At 46.8% G+C, this 20,000-nt stretch overlaps 1 protein-coding gene across 12 annotated transcripts in view; it reads right to left on the bottom strand.

Moving 5' to 3' along the window:
• Window positions 1-3,554: 3,554 nt before the first annotated feature.
• The window catches only part of tns1b (tensin 1b), a 179,671-nt gene continuing 163,225 nt past the window's right edge, over window positions 3,555-20,000 (bottom strand). For 10 of the 12 annotated variants that reach the window (XM_042065488.1, XM_042065515.1, XM_042065544.1 and 7 more), the window contains 13 exons: window positions 17,445-17,540; window positions 15,308-15,494; window positions 14,012-15,084; window positions 13,532-13,618; window positions 12,872-13,000; window positions 11,858-11,953; window positions 10,304-10,381; window positions 9,581-9,652; window positions 9,155-9,190; window positions 8,352-8,520; window positions 8,101-8,169; window positions 7,981-8,010; window positions 3,555-6,871 (listed from right to left, as the gene is read on the bottom strand). In XM_042065488.1, coding sequence (XP_041921422.1) covers window positions 6,730-6,871; window positions 7,981-8,010; window positions 8,101-8,169; window positions 8,352-8,520; window positions 9,155-9,190; window positions 9,581-9,652; window positions 10,304-10,381; window positions 11,858-11,953; window positions 12,872-13,000; window positions 13,532-13,618; window positions 14,012-15,084; window positions 15,308-15,494; window positions 17,445-17,540 — 2,264 coding nt within the window. In that variant the 3' untranslated portion in view covers window positions 3,555-6,729. The remainder of the gene's footprint in view (window positions 6,872-7,980; window positions 8,011-8,100; window positions 8,170-8,351; window positions 8,521-9,154; window positions 9,191-9,580; window positions 9,653-10,303; window positions 10,382-11,857; window positions 11,954-12,871; window positions 13,001-13,531; window positions 13,619-14,011; window positions 15,085-15,307; window positions 15,495-17,444; window positions 17,541-20,000) is intronic. The other 2 variants (XM_042065508.1, XM_042065579.1) reach the window with 1 other exon arrangement.

The following is a 20,000-nucleotide window of genomic DNA, read 5'->3' as shown; positions in this document are numbered from 1 at the left end:
CCCCCCCCGAAACATGGTACACTGTTTTTCTCTGAGAGTCCAGGCAGAGCAGTCTTGTAAAATGAAACCGAAAAAGCACCTGACCTGTTGAGGAGGGGTGTGTGTGTATGTGTATGTGTGTGTGTGTGTATGGGGGGTGTTGGGGGTAGGGGGGGGGGGGGCAAGGGGAAACAGAGCCGGATGGTTGCCCCCTCTTAGTGAATTCTCTAAGGGGGGAAGGCTCAGAGACGGGTGTGTTTTCTCCATCAGGGCACTTCCCGGCTCACTCACCCCCGCTAAGGCTACACCCCCACCTCCACCTCCTCTGCCTCGCAAACTCTTCAGGTGTCCCAACCAGCAGCTAAACCTCCAACCCCCATCCTCGGCTCCCCCAGCTCCCCCTTCCCTCCTTGCAAAAGGAGAAGACACCCGATCCCTGCCGAGGTTCCACACTCAATCCCCTAAGGCCCTGCTTGGCCCTGACCGTTGACCTGGCCCTTCTCCGGCTATATATACGGGTGCGTATTTGACCTGCCTGCTGAGGAAGGAGGTTTTAAGGGGGGGTGGAGGTGGTGAGGGCTTGCGGATGGTGTAGGTTGTGCTCCGCCATGCGAAATGAGAGGCCTGTAGAAGGTTGTTTCTGCTCACAGGGGGGTGTTAATAAGGTCACCTGGGAGATTGTCCGGAGCAGGGGGAGCGCTGATACCTTGAGCAGGCCCAGTTAGCGATGAGCTCACTCTGTGTGTGCAGCTTTTTTCCGTCGTGAATCCCAGGAAAGTCTTCAGGCAAGTATTATCCTCATTCTCAAAAGCGCTGGCAAATGCTGAGAGAAGTTGTAAAATGGCCAGAGCCTAATCCCTTGACACATTTCTAGGCACACGTACATGCACACACACACACACACACACACACACACACACACACACACACACACACACACACACACACACACACACACACACACACACATACATACATACACACACACACACACATACACACACAGACACCACTACCATAAAAATCTCTGTCCGGTCTGTGCAGAGAACTTACATCAGTTTTGGGGATCTTGTCCGAGGCTAACATTATTACAATGTTGTGTTACTGAAGAATTTTACCTCCCTTATTTATGGAAGGAAGAGAGGAAAAAAAAACATCCCAACGTTCAAAAAATGCAGGCAAAGCACGCATGTGAAACTTTGCAATAACATCCTGGAGTATGTATTTTTAGTTGGGAAGCATTGAGCTTTCCCTGCCTGGACCAAGATCCAGCTTTTAATGGAAAGTTGGGAGTCCACTTTGAGTCAGATTTACCAGCCTTGAAGCGGACAACGATGACCATTGCTCTGACATGACACCTGGCTTACCAGTACAAGCACGCTGTTTATATGCCTCCTCTCTCACACACATGCAATTTCTGCGTGGACATGAGCACGCACACACACACACACACACACACACACACACACACACACACACACACACACACACACACAAAGACATATAGAAACACTACACTGTACATACTCACACATGCTCATTCACACATAGACACAACACATTCTCATCATGCACACACCATTTTTTGGCCATCTCCATCTCCCTCCATAATTCATCTCAGACCTGGCTTTGTCATTAGCCTTAGTGTCAACCCAGCAGTGGGAAGGAGCAGCATGTCTAATTTGATAATAGTGCCATTTGTGTGTAAGTCTGCCCTTGTCCTCAGTGTGAGAGGGTGTTTCCCTCAAAAATCTTCCATGACTCGAAGTGTGATGTGAGGACAAGAGGCTTTCCCGGGCACGGGACACCTGTTCCCTGCAAAGATTACGATGCTGAGGAACCAGACGAAATATTGATTTTCAGATTTTCCTCCTTGGTGCACAAAGCCCACTTAGATTAGAGGGTTATCCCCTCCTTGACCTCAAATAGACTGCCTAATGCTGCCCATCTTGTCATTTGGACCCCCTGCTGAGAACAAATTGGAATTTTCCAGAGTCACAATGATATTTCCAGGAAAAAAGGAGGAATAATCCTACACACACACACACACACACACACGTGCACACATACCAGTGGGTGTCAAAGGTGTTGTTGTATTTTCCATCAACTATAACGTCAAATTCAAGATGTTTTCCTCTGACCATAGAGGAGTATATAAACTGTTGGACTGAACTGGCTTCATTGTTTGGGTGTTGGGGCGGACTGCTCTTTGAGTTAGGCATCTGGGCCTTCAGTAAGCGGGTGGAGGGGGACTAACATCAACAGGGGCAATGAAATTCTTCTGATACCTTATCTACCTCTAAACCACCATCAGTAAAGCAGAACTACACTATAAACTGTAGATTACACAGTATAGTCATTCTCAGTGTCCTTAGCACAAACACACACACACACAGCGAGAAAGAAAAAGACAAATCGCACCGATACCATCATTTTCTACAGAGGTCTTTACTCTTAACTTTGTGCTGGACTTGTCCACGGAGGATGAACACTGACACCAAGTGGCCGCTGTTTGTATGTGCAGCCATGTTGTGAATCACAAACAATCCTCACCAGACTCACACCCTCCCTGCAGCATGCAGGTGATGTCTCTGTTGATGTGATCAGTGGATCAGGTGTCTCTGTGCAATGAGGAGAGGTAGTGGACGCCAATGACTTTAGCATCAGTTCTCCGTTTGAGAAACAACTACAAAATCTCCACTAAAACGAACACTAAAGAAGAAGAAGCTGTCATATATAAAGATACATACATTTAACAAAGAAACTGTGGTTTCGAATAATAGTCAATGGGGTAGCCGCTCTGCATGAAATAACCACCACAAAATGGCTAGTTGTATGACCATGTGGAATTAATCCATTGATTACTACATAATACCCAACATCACGCCGCCATGAGTTCATAGTTCACTGCAGCCAAGAAATTAGGCTGACTTTAGAAATCAGCTCCATGGATTCTGATTTAGTGACTGCACATTGCTGGCAAATTATAGCGTACCTTGAGAAAGCCCAGTCTCATTCATGTTCATCAAACCTAACAAGGCATTCAACAATTTTTATTTCAATGGACTTGCAAATAACAGTAGTAGTAAATGATAGCTCATAGTTTTGAAGCAGCATCAACATAGGCCTTTCTAACATGCCTTTATCCATTAGCAGTAGCTTACCCCCCTCCAAAGAGATGGCTAATTGGGTGTTAGATAGCTCCATAGAAAGTTGCACCAGACCCCTATTCATTCTGGATATAATAGCCATCCAGCGTATGAAATTCCTCAGCTAGGACTCAAATGATGTCCTTGGTTGCAGCCATTTATTTGTACTTGATACTTAATGTACCTTACAGTACAAATCTCTCTTTCATGGATCAGTTATAACATTATTGATGCCTCCGATTCAGCATCTTTCAGTGTGTGTGTGTGTGTGTGTGTGTGTGTGTGTGTGTGTGTCCTGTATGTTCTTTGAGAATGAGTGTAACATTATCTGTAATGAAATAATAGCCTAGTGGATCGCTATCTTGTTTGTGACATCAGTGCAGTTTAATAAGTATTGCGGTTTGCAAGTAGACAAAATGAAAGGTATAATTTCAAGCAACAGTATATTTTAATGTAACTTATTTGTATTGCTCTTTAACATGTGTTTGAAAATAAAGAAGCCATACATGAGGGAAATAAAAATACATGGTCTGTACAGCAAGAAGCACATTCACACAGTCTAGTTCAAAAGCTAGTCCATATGTGGACATGTTTAAAAGGACACAACACTTTCAAAAGTACACAAACCACTGTCATAGGTATCAACATTATATGGTTGAAGGTTCCTGTCTATCTCCTGACATGTATTATATCAGAAAAAAATATCAATACAACAAACATGAGCTATTTTGTTCTGTCCTGTAGTCAATCAATATCGGTGGCGAGTTGGACAACAGAATAAATAAGAAATGTAGTTTACAATGCAGTCATTACCCAATTTTAAATATGTCTGAACAAGCTACTGGTGCTCGCACATTCTAAAACATATTTTTGTGCATTTTAATTTCAAAATGATATAAGTGTAATTCAGAGTAGTGAAATAGCAAAGCTGCTGCGTTGTGTTTTTGATTTCTTATAATATTCTTCTTTAATATTACCAGAAGTAAGTAAGTGCTTAGCAAAAAATTATTTGAGTAGAACTGTAAGTCTAAAACATACTATACACCTCAGGAAAGGGTCTGTTGCTGCCTGATGCCCTCCCAAATAAGTGACTTCATATTAAGAATAGGACATTGCTTCATCATTAAGATGGCATGTTTCTGGATATTAAAAGAAAGGACAGCGTGATCTAAAACCAAATGAAAGCACACGCAAGAGATGAATCTTTGGCGAGAAACAAAGTATTTACACATGCACTTGTGGGAGGTGGTCATTTACCACAACATAATTGATTGATGAAACACACCTCTTCATTTATTTCTGACCTTTGTAATATATCTTAAACCACTAAATGCAATGGTCACTGGAAAGCTAAAATATTAGCCATTACTTTTTACTTCTATAAGGGTTGTATATTAGAAATAACAGCTAAAACACTGTAGTAGTTATCAAGAGGACAGTGTAAGTATAATGTGACTGGTCTAAATGGTGGCAATATTTCACTACACCACAGGATGGCAGCAGCTAACAAAATACTTTCATTTAAATGTGGCAAACTGGGGTGGCTTCTTGGGCACTATATGTATTGGCATTGGCCATTATTTGCAGGTGAGTCAAGAGACAGAGGATAAAAAAGAAATTGACAATAATAAAACTGTAGCCTTTATCTTGTGTTTCTTCCACTGATTTGCCTACTCAAATGAGTCCTCAGATATTTTCTGTTGATACAAGAGCCTCAACACCGACAGCATTTAACATTTCATTGTTATTTTTTTCCTTTTTTGTTTTTTTTACAAACAATACTCTTTCTTCCCTCTACCACAGTCTCTCCTTAGAAGCATACTTCAGCCTAATGAGCAAAAGTCAGACGCAAGCGTAAAACCAAAGGAAAATATTCAAAACATGATAAGATTTAGAATACATACATTTTACATCTTATGCAAGTGAATGCTTTAAAATGCAATGATTTTGAAACCTTAGCGAAAATACAGAGTACTTTTTTTCATTCCGTCAGTAATTTTTATGTAGACTATACAATATAATATGTATATATGAGTTAACATAGAGCAACATAGCAAAAAAACAAACAAAACACACAAAAATAAAACAATAAATATTTTAGTAGAGTCACTTCTTAAAGTTTTTCATATATATATAGCTTACTTTAGGGTATGATGTCTGTGTGTTTGTATTTTTTTTTATTTTGTCTTTTAAAAGTAAGGCCTGCAGCAGCGTAGTGATTTGAAGCTACTTTAGTACTACAAAAGTCATTGTCAGGTGCCTGTGAGACTTGTAGGGAGAAGCCAGAGAGTGAACTACTGGAGAGAAGTAGTCAATGGGGGGACAGACAGACAGACAGACAGAGGATGCAGCTGGTGGGGTCAACAGCAGGTGCAAGTCCCATCTCTCTGGACTGCTATCTCTCATGGTCCGTGACATAAACAAATGCCACCGTTGAGAGTGAGACACACACACACACACACAGACACACAAACACACTCATGTCCACACAGTAGCAGACAGACAGAGGGCTGAGGTGAGCGTGAGGTGGATAGCTGGAGGCTATGTGTGGACTAGAACATGCTGAACAGTGCAAACATCCCAGCCTGGGAGCCTCCTCCAGTGTGCTCAAAGGTTCGAGTGGGACGCCCCAGAAGAGTAGCCACAGTGTGGAGTTGAGGTGGAGGCTGAGGTGGAGCGGCGGAGTGACAGGCCAGTCGGATCCTGTCACCGTGCCCTGACCCCCACTCCCCTGTCCTGTCCACTGACATGGAGCAGTACTGAACCATCAGGCTCCACGTCCACTGAAATCTAGGTGCTCAAGGATTGACTAGAATAAGACTTCAATGGCATTATCAGAAATGCCCACAAACAAATAAAAGTAATAGAAGAAATAGATAAGATGAAAAAAAAACAAAGTGGAATTTGGACCACAGTGTATTTGATTATAACAGTTTGGTCTGTTTTTTTCTTCTTTGTACAGAGAAGCCCTTTGAAATCCACAAGCCTGCATAGCTCCCACCTTAGTTTTCAACAACAGGGTAAGTACATCTCAAACAAGAAAGACAAAATTATAATCAGTAGGTGCATACGTGCACTCTTCATGAAATCAAACTATAGACAGTATCAATGAATGTGTATAGAAAAACAAAATGAAACACAGACCATCTCTGATTACAGAGCCTTATTTTTACAAAATAAAGGACTCCTCAATAATTACATATTCATCCTGACTGCTTTATCTTTGGTAGTTTAATCCAAAAGCCAGATCTCAGACCTCACTGTCTTCCCTCTAGAATTAGCTTTTCTTCAGCATAACCTCCTCTGTCAATTTTTTTTTGTCACCCCTTCTTGAGGTGAAGTGTTAGCTCACCTCCTCACCATGCACATGACACAACCACACCCCCACTCTGCACTTCCACTGTCCCCGTCTCAGTCAACTCCCGAAGCCTTCCCAAAAACAGCACAAACACCAAACGCATCCATGCACTCTCACACATACCATATATGCACACAATAACACAATCAAAAAAGGGTAAAGAAAAGAACAAAATCAAAGGCATGAAATTAAGTGTCCTCTGGGGTGAAGAAAAAAGGAAATAATTTCCACCCCAAGAGCAGATCATCGTTTATGGGAGCTCATCATCACTTTGGATACAAAGTTGACAATGGCAGTGGCGGGCTGGTCAGGGTCCATCTCGGCGAAGAGGTGACTGACGTTGTCTGTTGTGCTTCCTTGCTTCCGGGCCACAAACCCAAAAAACCTGAAAGCACAAACAAACAATTGACTCTCTCAAGAACAAGCAAGACGTGTATTTCAAATGAGTTCACATTGAATTCCTTCTCAATATTGTAAAAGCTTATACCCACAAACTAATAGAAAATGATGCAAAATAGATAACAACAAAGCAGGAAGTGCCCTGCTGTATAGGCCGAATGGCTTGGAGGGAAACAGCTGTACTATCTAACAGCACTGATCCCAAACAGAGCTGTATTTACATGAACAAAACCCTCCCACACGCAACACACTCAAAAAAGCTACGCCATGGTCCACACAATGATCTACTTATAGTCCCTTTGCTTTAGACAGGTCTTGCAGTGCACCAACACAGTGAAGTTGAATGAGACCAAATGTCTGTGACTTTGAAGAAAAGCAAGGGGTTACTGTGTAAAATGACGCCATTGATCTAATTTAAATGGGTAAATAGTTACATAGCAATAATCTAACTGTAGTCTCACGCTGACATCAAATACTACTGTAACGCTCATAAGCACCCCTCGAGCTCAGATCGCAGCGCCACCATAATAACGTTCTCTTGTGTAGCACTTCAACAATGAGCCTCGACCCTAGGAGCCGCATGCAGCGCTATCCCGGCTCAGCCGGAGAATCCCACTCCCTGTGAGTCAACGGCTTTCATCCTCTGCCCGATCTATTCATCTCTCCTTCCTACAGCCCGTATCTGCCCATCGCATCAGCCCCGCACAGCGTTTAATGAGCGCGCTCAGAGGGGAGGGGAGCCCTTTCATTCTGTGCCTGGACTGGACTGGACTGAACTGAGCCATGATGGGAATCACATGCCCCACAGTGCGGAGGGGAGGAGGAAGCCTGTGCTGGGACATGGCTCAGGGGACGTACAGTGTGTCAGGGGTGGATGAGAGGATGACAGAGAGAAGGAGAGAGAGAGAGAGAGAGAGAGAGAGAGAGAGAGAGAGAGAAAGAGAGGAAAGGAGAAATGGCACACATGGGTGGTGGAGTTTGGATACGAGCCCCAGGGGAGAACGTACTGATCTCCTAAAATTGGGATATTGCTTCCTAAAATACATTAAACATGAACAATGCCTGTGAGCAGTGTAGAATAAGCAGGGTTCTTACTTTGCAGTGCCCCCCTCAGGTTTGTTCCACCTACAGATGTAAAAACAACCAAATGGTCAGAAAGTGCATGTCTCTTTAATACCAATGGGCTGTGAGAGTTTAAAAATCCCCAATACTCACTTTCTCTCCTGTGGGTCAGTGTTGCAGAAGGTGACTGTGTTGATAGGGTAGTGTCTCCTGAAGAAAAGCCTGAAGGAAAGAAAAAGGACATCAGAGGAGTGAGGGCACTGTCATGTGCTACACGAGGATGAGGCTAAGTGACCAGGAAGTGACCATGTGTGGGAGGGAAGAATTAAAAAGACGCAGGGACACAGGAAGAAAAGAAAATAAAGAGCCTGGAGAGTATTTTGAGGAGAGGCCATAGCACTCACTTTCTCTGGTTGTCGGTCAGAGTGATGCCCTGCGTGGACACCTTGAAGTGGACGATGGTGGCGGTGGGGGCAGGGCCGGCTGCCAGCGTCTCAGAGATGGCCTTAGCGATGGCCTGGGGTCCAGTCAGGGACTCCATCTCCACAGAGTTGATATACAGGACGTTGCAGGCTAAGAAAATCAATGCAGAAAACCATTTATCAAAAACATAGAAAACTAAATCCAGGATAATATCACTTGCACAATTCACTAAGTAGCATGGTGTATGCAATGAATCATTTAGAAATTCCTCACAATTCAGCTTAATACTGCTGGTATTTTGTCCTATACATAGCTAGCAGTTTAATGCTAACAAGATTTAAGGATCATCATCCCTTTGTTTTTATTTTATTTCCATCTTTAACTTGGACACTCGCATCTGCAAAATACATGCAAAGCAATTTTATTTCTGTGCTTTCAGTTTGAGGACATGCCATCAGGAGACAGACAGGAAAGAGCTTTCTTTCCATAAGACAACCATGGCCTTCCAAACAATCTGAAAGGACGAAAGGCAATGGCAGCAGTCTCTGGTTTAGTGAGGAAACGGAGCTTCAAAGGTTTGGGTTTGTTAACAGGCGATACAAATGAAGGCACACACACACTAATCACACACATACACACACACACACATGCGCATAGGTCAGAGTAGTTTGCACTGGCATAGTGTAAGAAGGCATTGTCTGGACTGGGATGCTGCAGTCAAAGTCGAAGACGCACAAGACCAAAACAGGTTCTCAAAACGAAAGCAAATCAACACGTAGTTTACCATGGGATTCAGTAGGAGCCTTCTGCCCTATAGTCACTTGGGAGTGACCATCAAAGTGGAAGAAAACATGGAATGGGTGGTGTCAGATTTTGTATACACAGTGAAGGAAACAATAAATTAAATAGTGAAATATGGAAAACACTGTAGGAATCAGACTCAGAAAGTATACATTAGACTAAGACCTGTATACTTTCATTAGTGCTCTATTGATGTCCAAGTAAACTGGGTCGATAACCTTGTTTGATGGAGATCAGGCCTCAATGATGTGTGTCACTAGCTCATAAATGATAAAGAGACTAAAGGAATGTGTGGACCCTGAAGCTGGGACTGAATGAGAGCAGATGAAGAGGATGAAGTCTCTCACACCATGACCTTTATTACCCTTGGAAGGCCAATGGCACTCAATCAATCATTGTCTCCTCTTACCTGCTCCCTGTTTGAGGAGCTCTGTTGCAGGGTTTGTTGGTGTCGCTATCTCCGGGGCCTCATCATTAGGATCTGGTAACAACACACACACACACACACACACACACACACACACACACACACACACACACACACACACACACACACACACACACACACACACATACACAGAGAGAGAGAAAAGGTGCATAGGTTAGAAAGTGTCAAAGGTTGTGTGAGGATGCTTCCTGTGGGAATCTGGGTGCACAGTGTCACTCTCTACGGGGGAATTCTCGCCCTGCTGGGAATTGGCACGCCTGTCAGGAGTGTTTTGGGGAGGGCAGGAATGTGCTGGGGCTTCCATCAGGGGTCAACTCTCTCCCTCTTGCTCTCCTGACACGAGCATGGAACTCGGCAGGCCCGGTGAGGAAAGGCAAGGAGTGACGTAGGGTCGGCGGCCGGGTTTTACGGGTGTGTGTGAGGGCATACGGGCAGGATTAAAACACCACAGCTGCTGTACAGGCCAGAGAGGCTACGCATGGCAGGGGGTAAATCACTCTTACTCTCATATTCATATTCACACACACACACACACACACACACACACACACACACACACACACACACACACACACACACACACACACACACACACACACACACACACACACACACACACACACACACACGCAGTACACTGAGTACAGTATGTAGAAAACAGATGAGGACTCAATGGTATCTTACCTCTGGTAGGTATGACCAGTTTGCAGGGCAGTGCCAGTGGGGTAATCGAGTGCTGATAGACCAGTGCTGACAAGCATCCTGTGTGCACACACACACACACACACACACACACACACACACACACACACACACACACACACACACACGAGAACGCCAGGGTTAATGTAAAGCAGGCAAAAGCCAAGCTCACACTTACAGTAAACCATCTCCAAATGGAAAACAATGATGTTATATTATCCCTACATATGAGACCTCTGTGGGGCCTGCCACCCTAGGAGACTGGCCTGCTACAAACGGCAAGAGTGTATTTCCCAGTGATGTAGGTTGGAATTACACTGGTGCGTTTGGTCTCCATAGTGACCTGTTGTGTGTTTTGGAAACACCTTCCTTGGCCAAGATCTCAGATGTATGTTATGGGAAAAGAAAAGAAAGGTGATCTGGAACGGATGGAGCAGGGCTTGGGGTGTTGGGGAGTATGTGGCTGTTTGGATAAAATGCTATATGGCTTCAGCTCGCTGGGCCAAGAGGCATACCGAGTCCCTCTGGCCCAATGCAAGTGACGGTCTGCTGCACAGGCTTCAAAAGGAGGACGGCACATCTGGGCTATATGAGAACTATTGTCATTGAAAGTATGGAAGTGATTGTCAGCAGTCTGTCGGGGCACAGTTCAATGTCTCCGAGCGCAATATCCTTCACCGCATTCATTAATGGATCAAAGCGAGCGACGGCCACCCTGCCAGGGCCTCCCTAAATATATTAATGGGCTTAACGCCATGGCCCTATGGGAGTCTTGGCAGTGTGCGGGTAAGAGGAGCAGCCTTTTAAATCGAGACGCCTCACTCATCAATTCATGGGGAACAGTGCAGATAGCTCTAAATTTAACCTCCACACAAGCCAAGATGAGATAACGGACTGGCCAGCGCTCCCATACCTCCCACCACTTTCCAACAGAAACGCTCTTTTTAACAACAAAGATACGCCGTTACGCAATTGGTCACTCGAACAGGATGTGTGAGACCTTATGTAAGCAGCCCCTCCTGGTCCATGGGTTGCTTTTTTCCTGCTCTCTCTCTCTCTCTCTCTCTCTCTCTCAGTTTCTGATGGAGCATGAGGCCTCCTTGTCCATTGAACTGACAAGCTCCCATGCTTGTAATGCAGCAAGCAGATGAAATTAGAAGGGAGAACATTTGAGCCAGACTTAAATGACTTTTAACTTCTTTCATACTATAATTAGGATTAGGGGGCTTTATGGACTGTGGTCTAGAGTAGCTCAGATCTCTTGGTCATTCAAAGGAGGGTCCAGGAGAAGGGGGGGGATTCACTGGAGACTTTTATTATAGCAGTCATTGTCAACATGGCTGTCTACTTCAATAATCTCATGAGGGCTGTGCGCTTCAGTACCAGTCCTGAACATCTTCAGTCATACAGTACATGTGGCCTTTCTTACTTCTCCATACGTCAGTAGTATTGTTAGTGGGCTCTTGGTTTTACTATGTGTTGATTTGTGTGTTTGCGGAGGCTGTGATGATGACTGTTACTGTTACTGTTACTCACCGAAGTAGGGCTCGTTGGGACAGCCCTTCAGCTTTACGCCCTTTGGACTCGTCTCAATGAGGAAGTGGCGCACCAGCTCATTAGTGACGTCACCGGCTGCGTGAGACAAAAACAAAGACAGATCTCGTAAAATACAGCACTTAAGCAAACGACGCACGCTCACACAAAGTGATATAAAAGTTGATGGAATTTGGGGGGGGGGGGGGGGGCTCTTCAACATCTGATGTGTTTTGCTCCGTGTGCAGACTTGGTGTCAGCCCTGAAATGAGCGCGTGAGTGTTGAGTGAACTTGTGACGCTGCCTGGGGCAGACGAGGATCTGAGATCACGTGCGGGCTTTTCAACGCGTCCCCCTGTGAGCGCGCACTTCAGCATAGGTGGACGCGTTCCAGCATCACCCTCCCTCCTACTCCCCCTCCCCCAAAACCCCGCGGGGCAGCTGCTAATGAAAGCAATCTGCAAACCATCGATGCACTGATCATAATTATCCTCCCAAGGCCCATTCAAATGTGCTGTGAATGCAATGTTCTCATGAGCAGCCAAGAGCCAGGCCTGTTGATAGACGCATTTCTCTCTTTTTGCCTAATACTCTGTTTTCACCAGGCCATCAGAAGACATTAAACACAGCTAAGTATCTGTTGAGAGGTGCTGTTAATAGACTTTGCCCGTAGATAGTGTGGTGAAAACCGGATTACGGCTTAGGCAGGGGTCATGTTGCCTGTCAAGAGGTTCTTTTGGAGAGGGAAGGGTGTGGTCGTTGGCTGACTGGTGTGTCTGACTGTGAACTCATCAGATCTCACAGGAGAGAGAACACTACTTTTCCAGAAGAGCACGATAGCACAGACCTGGACTGTTCAGCTCTTTGTGTGTGTGTGTGTGTGTGTGTGTGTGTTTGTGTGTGTGTGTGCGTGTGTGTGTGTGTGTGTGTGTGTTTGTGTGTGTGTGTGTGTGTGCGTGTGTGTGTGCGTGTGTGTGTGTGTGTGTGTGTGTGTGTGTGTAAATTATCATGCCAAACCTTTCTTATTGGGCTGCACAGTGGGAGGCGGGGAGGCCACCTTCATTGCCAGGCCGTAGGCTCCTCTGAACGAGTGGCTGTCACGGATGATGAACGCCCCTGGCTCTCTGTCCTTCAGCACGCTGATCGCTGCACAGGCACAAGACACAGGAACAGACACATTGGCACCAGCGGATGATGGCAGTATAGTTTAGAGCTACAAATCTGTTAACTAATTGTTGCTGTGCGTCTGTGGTGATTAAAGTAGAGGGGTGAGGGCAGAAAGACTCTCCATAAAAAGGTTTATTTGTCCTCATTATGGCTTCAGCTCTTTCAGTAAAAAGTGATTGTGTGTGTGTGTGTGTGTGTGTGTGTGTGTGTGTAGGGGGGGAACTCTAGCGAGAGGCAGATGTCCACAGAGCCTAACTAAGTACATATGGCGTGTGGTGTGTGATGTGACGGTGGAGCTCCATGTGCTTGTGTTTAGAGCTATCTCCAGTGTAGATGATCTAATCCAATAAGAGCTCTGAGGAGAAACACATGGAAGGGCCAACAGGCGCTGACCTCCAGCTAAAAGCTCACACCGGAGGTCAGTTAGTGTATGTTTGAGTGTCTACGTGACCACACACCCCCATCCACATGCTCCACACAGAGATAAATAAGCCCCCCCTGGCACCTCACCTTGCTCTCGGGATATGTCTGGCTTATACCAGTACTTGGACGTGTCCTGGACAAACTTTACATTCAACCTGGTCTCTGGACTCCCATCTGAAAAGAGAGTGAGTTCGGCTTAGATCAGAGCAGTGATGAATGGCCCTGCTTCCCACGGTTCTTGAGATCTGTTTCAGTATGTCTCATTTAAGTAACAGGCATAGTTGATACATCTGACAGCTAGCCTCTTCTCACAAAGGTCAAAATACAACTTTGCTAAAATATACTTTATGTGTGTAACATGAACTTGCAATTAAAGTCTTGCCGGAGTGCTAACTCTGTCACCTTAGGTAGCTTTACAAACATGCTGTCTGGCTCGACTCTGAAGCCACAGCTGTATCTACAGCCAGACGGCCAATTATTTCATCACATCAAACTGCAGTACATTTATAGGAAAAATAGGAAAAACATGTGCACATGCTGTGCGACCATCATTTGGCGAAGCCTCACCGCACATGGCGAGCTTGGAGAAGTCGGGAAGGGTGTGGAAGAACTGCACGTTTGGCGTGCTGCCCCCGCTGGACATGGGTGAGGCCATCTTCCCGTTGAGGGTGCCATAGGACAGGGCGCCATTGGGACGCTCGCCGCTGGACATGCGGCGTTTCTCGGGCAGCTGGGGCTGCAGCGGTGGGGCCGGGCTGCCCTGCCGGAAGCCGGCGCCCTCCATGTAGCCGGCGGGCGAGAGCGGGAAGGACGGGGTGGAGGGTGGCTGGTACCCGGAGGAGCTGCTCTGGCGGGACAGGGCGCCGTGCCTCTCGTCTGGAGTGGTGTAGCCGCTGTACATGGGGTGGCGGTCCAGGCTGGGGCTTCCCTGGGTCACCTGGCCGATGGACGGGTGTCGGCCCAGCACAGGGCTGCCCTGCGCGGGGTGGGTGAGGGAAGGCTGCCTGGACAGCACGGGGCTGCTCTGAGCCGGCTGGCCGATGGACGGCTGGCGGCTGAGCACCGGGCTGCTCTGTGTCTGCGTGGCCTGGCCAATGGACGGTTGCCTGCTCAGCACCGGGCTGCTCTGGACGGGCTGGCTGTATGGCGACTGCCGGCTGAGGATGGGGCTGCTCTGGGTGCCCTGGCTGACCGGTGGTTGCCTGTTCAGCATTGGGCTGCTCTGCGTGGCCGTGGACACAGTGGGGTAGTGACCCAGGACCTGGCTGCCCGCCCCAAAGCCGGGCTGGATAATGCCGTTAGCCGGAGAGGGCTGGCGGCCGAGGATGGGGCTGCCGTGGCTGGGCAGGCGGCGCTGGAGGCTGGGGCTGGGGGGCGCGTCAGGGGCCATGGCCCGGTGCAGGGTGCCAGGGCTCGCAGGGGCCGGCTGGAGGCTGGGGAGGCTAGTATGGGTGCTCTCGGGCAGGGATGGGCTGAGGTCAGGGGTCATGTAGCTGCCGGACAGGCTGCTGGAGGCAGGGTAGAAGGGAGTTTGGGTGCGGGAGGCGCTTTGCTCGGACGGCTGCGAACGGAACCCAGAGTCCAGGCCAGTTGGAGGGGACGAGATCAGGCCCGCGCTGCTGTCAGCCAGAGGGTGCTCTCTGAGACGGGGAGAAAAAGAGTGTTTATATTTACTAAGTTAAGCACAAACAGCAATAAAACCAAACACCATTAAATTCTGTTTATATCTGAATACAAAATTGTATTTTGTTTGTATTGTTCAACTTAATCTTACTGAAAGTCTTTTGTTATACATTTTTGTCTCCGCACAGTAAGTGCAACCATAATTCCCGTACCACTCATTGTCCTACTGCTTGGACTGACCTTTCAGGGCTCTCGATGGGGCTGCTGGAGGACAGCGGGGCATTGAAGGCGTGTGTGGGCCCAGAGTGGGTGGCCGCTCGGACGGGTCCGTCCAGCTCATGGCTGGAGGGGACAGGAGCCTGCTGGGCTGCTAGGCCTCCTCCGAGGGCCGCTGTCCGCGCTACAGACTCCACATAGCTGCGCGGCTCTGAAAACCCACAGAGAAATACTGGATGTCAACAGAGAGCTGCCACCTCTATTTCAGAGGGACTAGTTGAGGTTACATACTACTTCATATTGAGATGAGAGGACTGAGATGAGACAAAGACATGACATGACACTGGAAACTGAGAAAAGGTGTGATATGTGTTGTAGTCCTAAAGTAAAATGTTTGTTGTAACAGGAGAAATGTTACTGGGCAATTCCATGCAAAACTGTCATGTCCATGATGCCAACACAATGCCATGGTATGGTATGATGTGAATGATGATTACTTGAAATTTGAGCATTCACTCTTCTTGGTTGTAGACCTTACATGAAAAACTTTTCACATAAACATTCGCATCATACAAATGCCATGGCATTTAGTTGGCGTTATGGATGTGACCGTTCTGCATGGAATTGCCCTGTTTCACTGAACAGTGTGTGGTGAAGTGTGTTTACAGAGAACTGTATAAGGGATGGCCTGATGATTTAGTGAAAGGCATACTTGCTTGCAATGGCCGTGTTGATGACAAAACAAAATGTAAAGGATTTAATTCAGAACATATAAACTGGAAAAGACCTTTAAACAAATAGCATGTTTTGTAACCTATTGTTTAGTATGGAAATGTACACAGACTTGACCATACAAAGAGCTGAGTGGGTTTGTAATGGAATGACCCAAACATGAAACACTTGTTTAATGTTTGCATGAAGCAAAGAAATAGCCGTGGGGTGTGTGTGCAGTGGGTCTATGAGTCTAGTCAGCGTTCATATCTGACTTGTTCAGGCATGAGAGCAGGGGGGCTGCAGGTGAACGTGAGTCAGAGCACTGGATGGTGGGGAATGGATGATGAGTTTGCTGTGACAGACCTACTGTGCCCTTACCTTCCTCCTCATCACTGAGACTCTCAGAGTCTGACAGCATAGGGAGCAGAGTAGAAACGCCAGAAAGACAACACAACATGTCACTACACAGCAGAGCACACAGCCGAAAAGAAACAGCACTCCAGACACTAAGAAGAACAGCCAAAAGAGGAATCCAGGAAGGTCAGATACCAAAGCACACTGTTTGGACACATCTAGTCTTGGTGTGCCTGTTCTTTATCAATTCTTGCACTGTGCTTTGGAATGGAATCATTGCCATTCCATTTTAATAACCACCCTTTGCAGCATATTTAAGCAGATGTTTCATTGGCTTACAGAGAAGGTGTTGCAAAATATCAAACAAACTTGTGTGCTGAACAGCAAAAGCCCTCTGTGAGTTGGTCGGGTCATTGTCTGATTTTCTACCTTGAAAAAAATCAATTCTATTTCTCGTTTAGCAAACACCACATGCTGTCTTGGAGCACTCTGAGACGAATAACAAGTGCACCTCTTTATCGAGCTCATTTATGAAATGACATTCCGGGGCCCTCTCATGTTCGGATGGTGGCTGTGTAAATAGGAGGCCCAGCTGGAGTGGTGTCCCTTTGAAGGCTGCTCGTACATGCACGCCTCTCAGGACGGGCCATAAATCACTCCCCCCTCAGACGCATTCCTGCCCCACTAAAAACCCAGCCCATATAACCGCATATGAAAAGGCGAATGCCCGCTCCATTTACAAGCACTTATGATCTCACTGCTTAATAGAGAGAAATGCTTGTTAAAGAGAGAGAGCAGGAGAGACAGAGAGGTGGGAGGTAAAGAGAGAGCGAGAGAACATGTTTTGATATATGGAAGGGTGAAGGTATATTTTTAGTCTCTCTTTATGAGGTATAACTGGCCGTTGATGGCCCTCCAGAGGGAGGCTGCTCTGCTAACAGCCTCTGGACTGAGCTGGAAGGTGACTGGAGGGCTGGGTGGGAGGGCAGTGTGTGTGTGTGTGTGTGTGTGTGTGTGTGTGTGTGTGTGTGTGTGTGTGTGTGTGTGTGTGTGTGTGTGTGTCTGTGTGTGTGTGTGTTTATGTGGATCTCACCTGAGCCGGTCTGGTGGAGCAGGATCTCGGCTGGGTTGTGCGGCTTCAGGCCCAGGAAGGACAGGGGCGTTTTGGCCAGTCCTGGGGGAGAGCGACCTGTGTGGGGGAAACATACAGCTTCAGCTTCAGCACTCCAGCCCCTCTTCCACAGGGCAGACAGCACACTGACCAGAAGAGCCCAGACCTGTGAGTGTACGTCCAGTATGTGCAAGGAACCACACAGCACATCCGTCGACAGTGTTTCCCATACATTGACTTATTTGTGGTGGCCCACCACAATATCAACATTGACCACCACACAATGATTTTCCTGGTTGTACTAAATTGTGCTTAAATCTGGTTAGAATCATAACCGCGCTGCACTAATTTGTTAAAAACTGTTGCATTCGAGTTAATTCTGCAAACCTACCACCACAAATATAATTCAATTCTGTAGGAAACACTGGTCGATATTCAGTAGGATGAAGCAACTGTACATCAACATGTTTGGTCATGTTTGGCCACCTGAGGGCTTCTTCTAAGTAAAGTATGTGATCGGTTTACTTGAAGCCAACCAGATGAAGCTACAGTAGTGTGAGTGTTTGCAAAGTGCTATTCCCTCAGTACACACGCGGTCTGAGCTCTTTGGATGACGGTGGTGATGGATGTACACAGGAACACTGCAGCTAGGAGGCAGGGGTAGCTGCTGTCTCATGCTCTGTGGCTAGGCCATGCAAGTGCACTCTGGCAAGTGTGAACGGACTAAGATTCAACACTTAACCACTTCAGAGCACAGACTCAGTGAGCACACCATGCAGATATTTAATACTTTCACTAAAAAACACAAATGACATACTCACACAAAGGAGCAAATCAAATACATAAGCAACTTAGTGAAACTTAAACGGAGACTCAAAATAATGGTTGAAATCAGCACTGTAAAATATAACAGTAACATACACACTGCATGGCAGATGCCATGAGACTGACGTGACAGTGGGAACACACAGATGGCCACAGTGAGGTGGAGCACAGCACCCATAGAGACAACAGAAGCTTCTAGAAACAATAGCATGGACTCCTCGTCAAAGGCACACTGTGACACAGAGGAGGATAGCCAGTGTTGTCCGGAGGGAGCTGCTGTCCACATGCATGCTTGGTGAAGCAGTGCAGGGTAGGAATGGCATGGGCAGGGGTTGCCTGAAGCAGCAGTGGGTGGGTTGGTGGGTGAGGAGGGAAGGGGAGGGTGGGAGACAGTGAAGAACACAGCACCGTACAGTACATGGCTGGACGTACAGTGGGACTAGTACTAGTGCATTGTCCACTTACCAAAGAATCCCAATCAATTCTTTGTTTGGGCAACAGCCTAAGATGCCTTTTTTGACAGGCAGAGAGAGAGTGTGTGTGTGTGGAGGGGGCAGGGGGAGGCATTTTAAAGGCCTTTATAGTTTGCTGCAGGAGGAGGGAGCCGTTGATGTTGTCTGCCATTTTAAACTGGGCTTCAGCGTAGACAGGCGAGTGCTGACGGGGCCTCACAGTAGAGTGGATAGCCTGAGCTGTCTGCTGCTCCCCAGAGACCACACACACATACATACTCACACACACACACACACACACACACACACACACACACACACACACACATATATGTATGCACGCATGGCCACACACGCAACCACACACACACACACACACACACACACACACACACACACACACACACACACACACACACACAGTGGGACACCCCTCTCCAGCACCAGGATTAACACTGATGGTAACACTCATCTATTTCTGGGAGGATTGAGAATACCAGTGTGGACTCAAAAAATCTAACCCTGGTTTACTGTGGCCTCTTGGTTTGACGCAAATGGGCACAGATGTGGACACTTTCACCACATTGCTTTCAGTCTAAATCCCTGTTAATAAGGAGGTGTCTAGTGAAGAGAGGAATGCAGGGCCAGCTCCAAGACAAACAGGGCCAGTGTGAGAGCTACAACCTTGCTTAGTGGGGGTCTGTGCATTTTAACCCTGTACAGAGTCTACGGACTTTTATGAGACTTTTACACTGGGAGGAGTGGATGAGGTAACGAATGTAAGAAGTGGCGCTTGACATCTGACTAATACACCCGCATAGTTTTTTTTTTTTTTTTTTAACAACTTCAATGAGTGCGTGTGTGCATGTGTGTTCGTGTCTATAACTCGCTGAGCGTGTCTGTGCATTCGCATATATATATACGAGGCCCAAGGCAGCTGGGTTCACACGGCATGGAAAACTGATGAGGGTGGCAAAATGTAGCCGCTCGCAGGCAAGCGGAATCCTGGGGAGCAGCAGAGAGCTATAGGATCCTTTCTGACCTGAGAGTGGGAGCCTGTCTATGAGCCAACACAAGGCTAATCACACTCTGTGTGTGTGTGTGTGTGTGTGTATGTGTGTGTGTGTGTGTGTGTGTGTGTGTGTGTGTGTGTGTGTGTGTGTGTGTGTGTGTGTGTGTGTGTGTGTGTGTGTGTGTGTGCGTGAGAGAGAGAGAGAGACAGGGGGGGGGGGGGGTGTCTGAGTCTGTATGAGTGTATAAT

Source organism: Alosa sapidissima, chromosome 2 (assembly GCF_018492685.1).
Source record: "Alosa sapidissima isolate fAloSap1 chromosome 2, fAloSap1.pri, whole genome shotgun sequence".
NCBI lineage: Eukaryota > Metazoa > Chordata > Actinopteri > Clupeiformes > Clupeidae > Alosa > Alosa sapidissima.
Note: the sequence above shows the minus strand (reverse complement) of the source record. Positions and strands in the feature narration are given on the sequence as shown.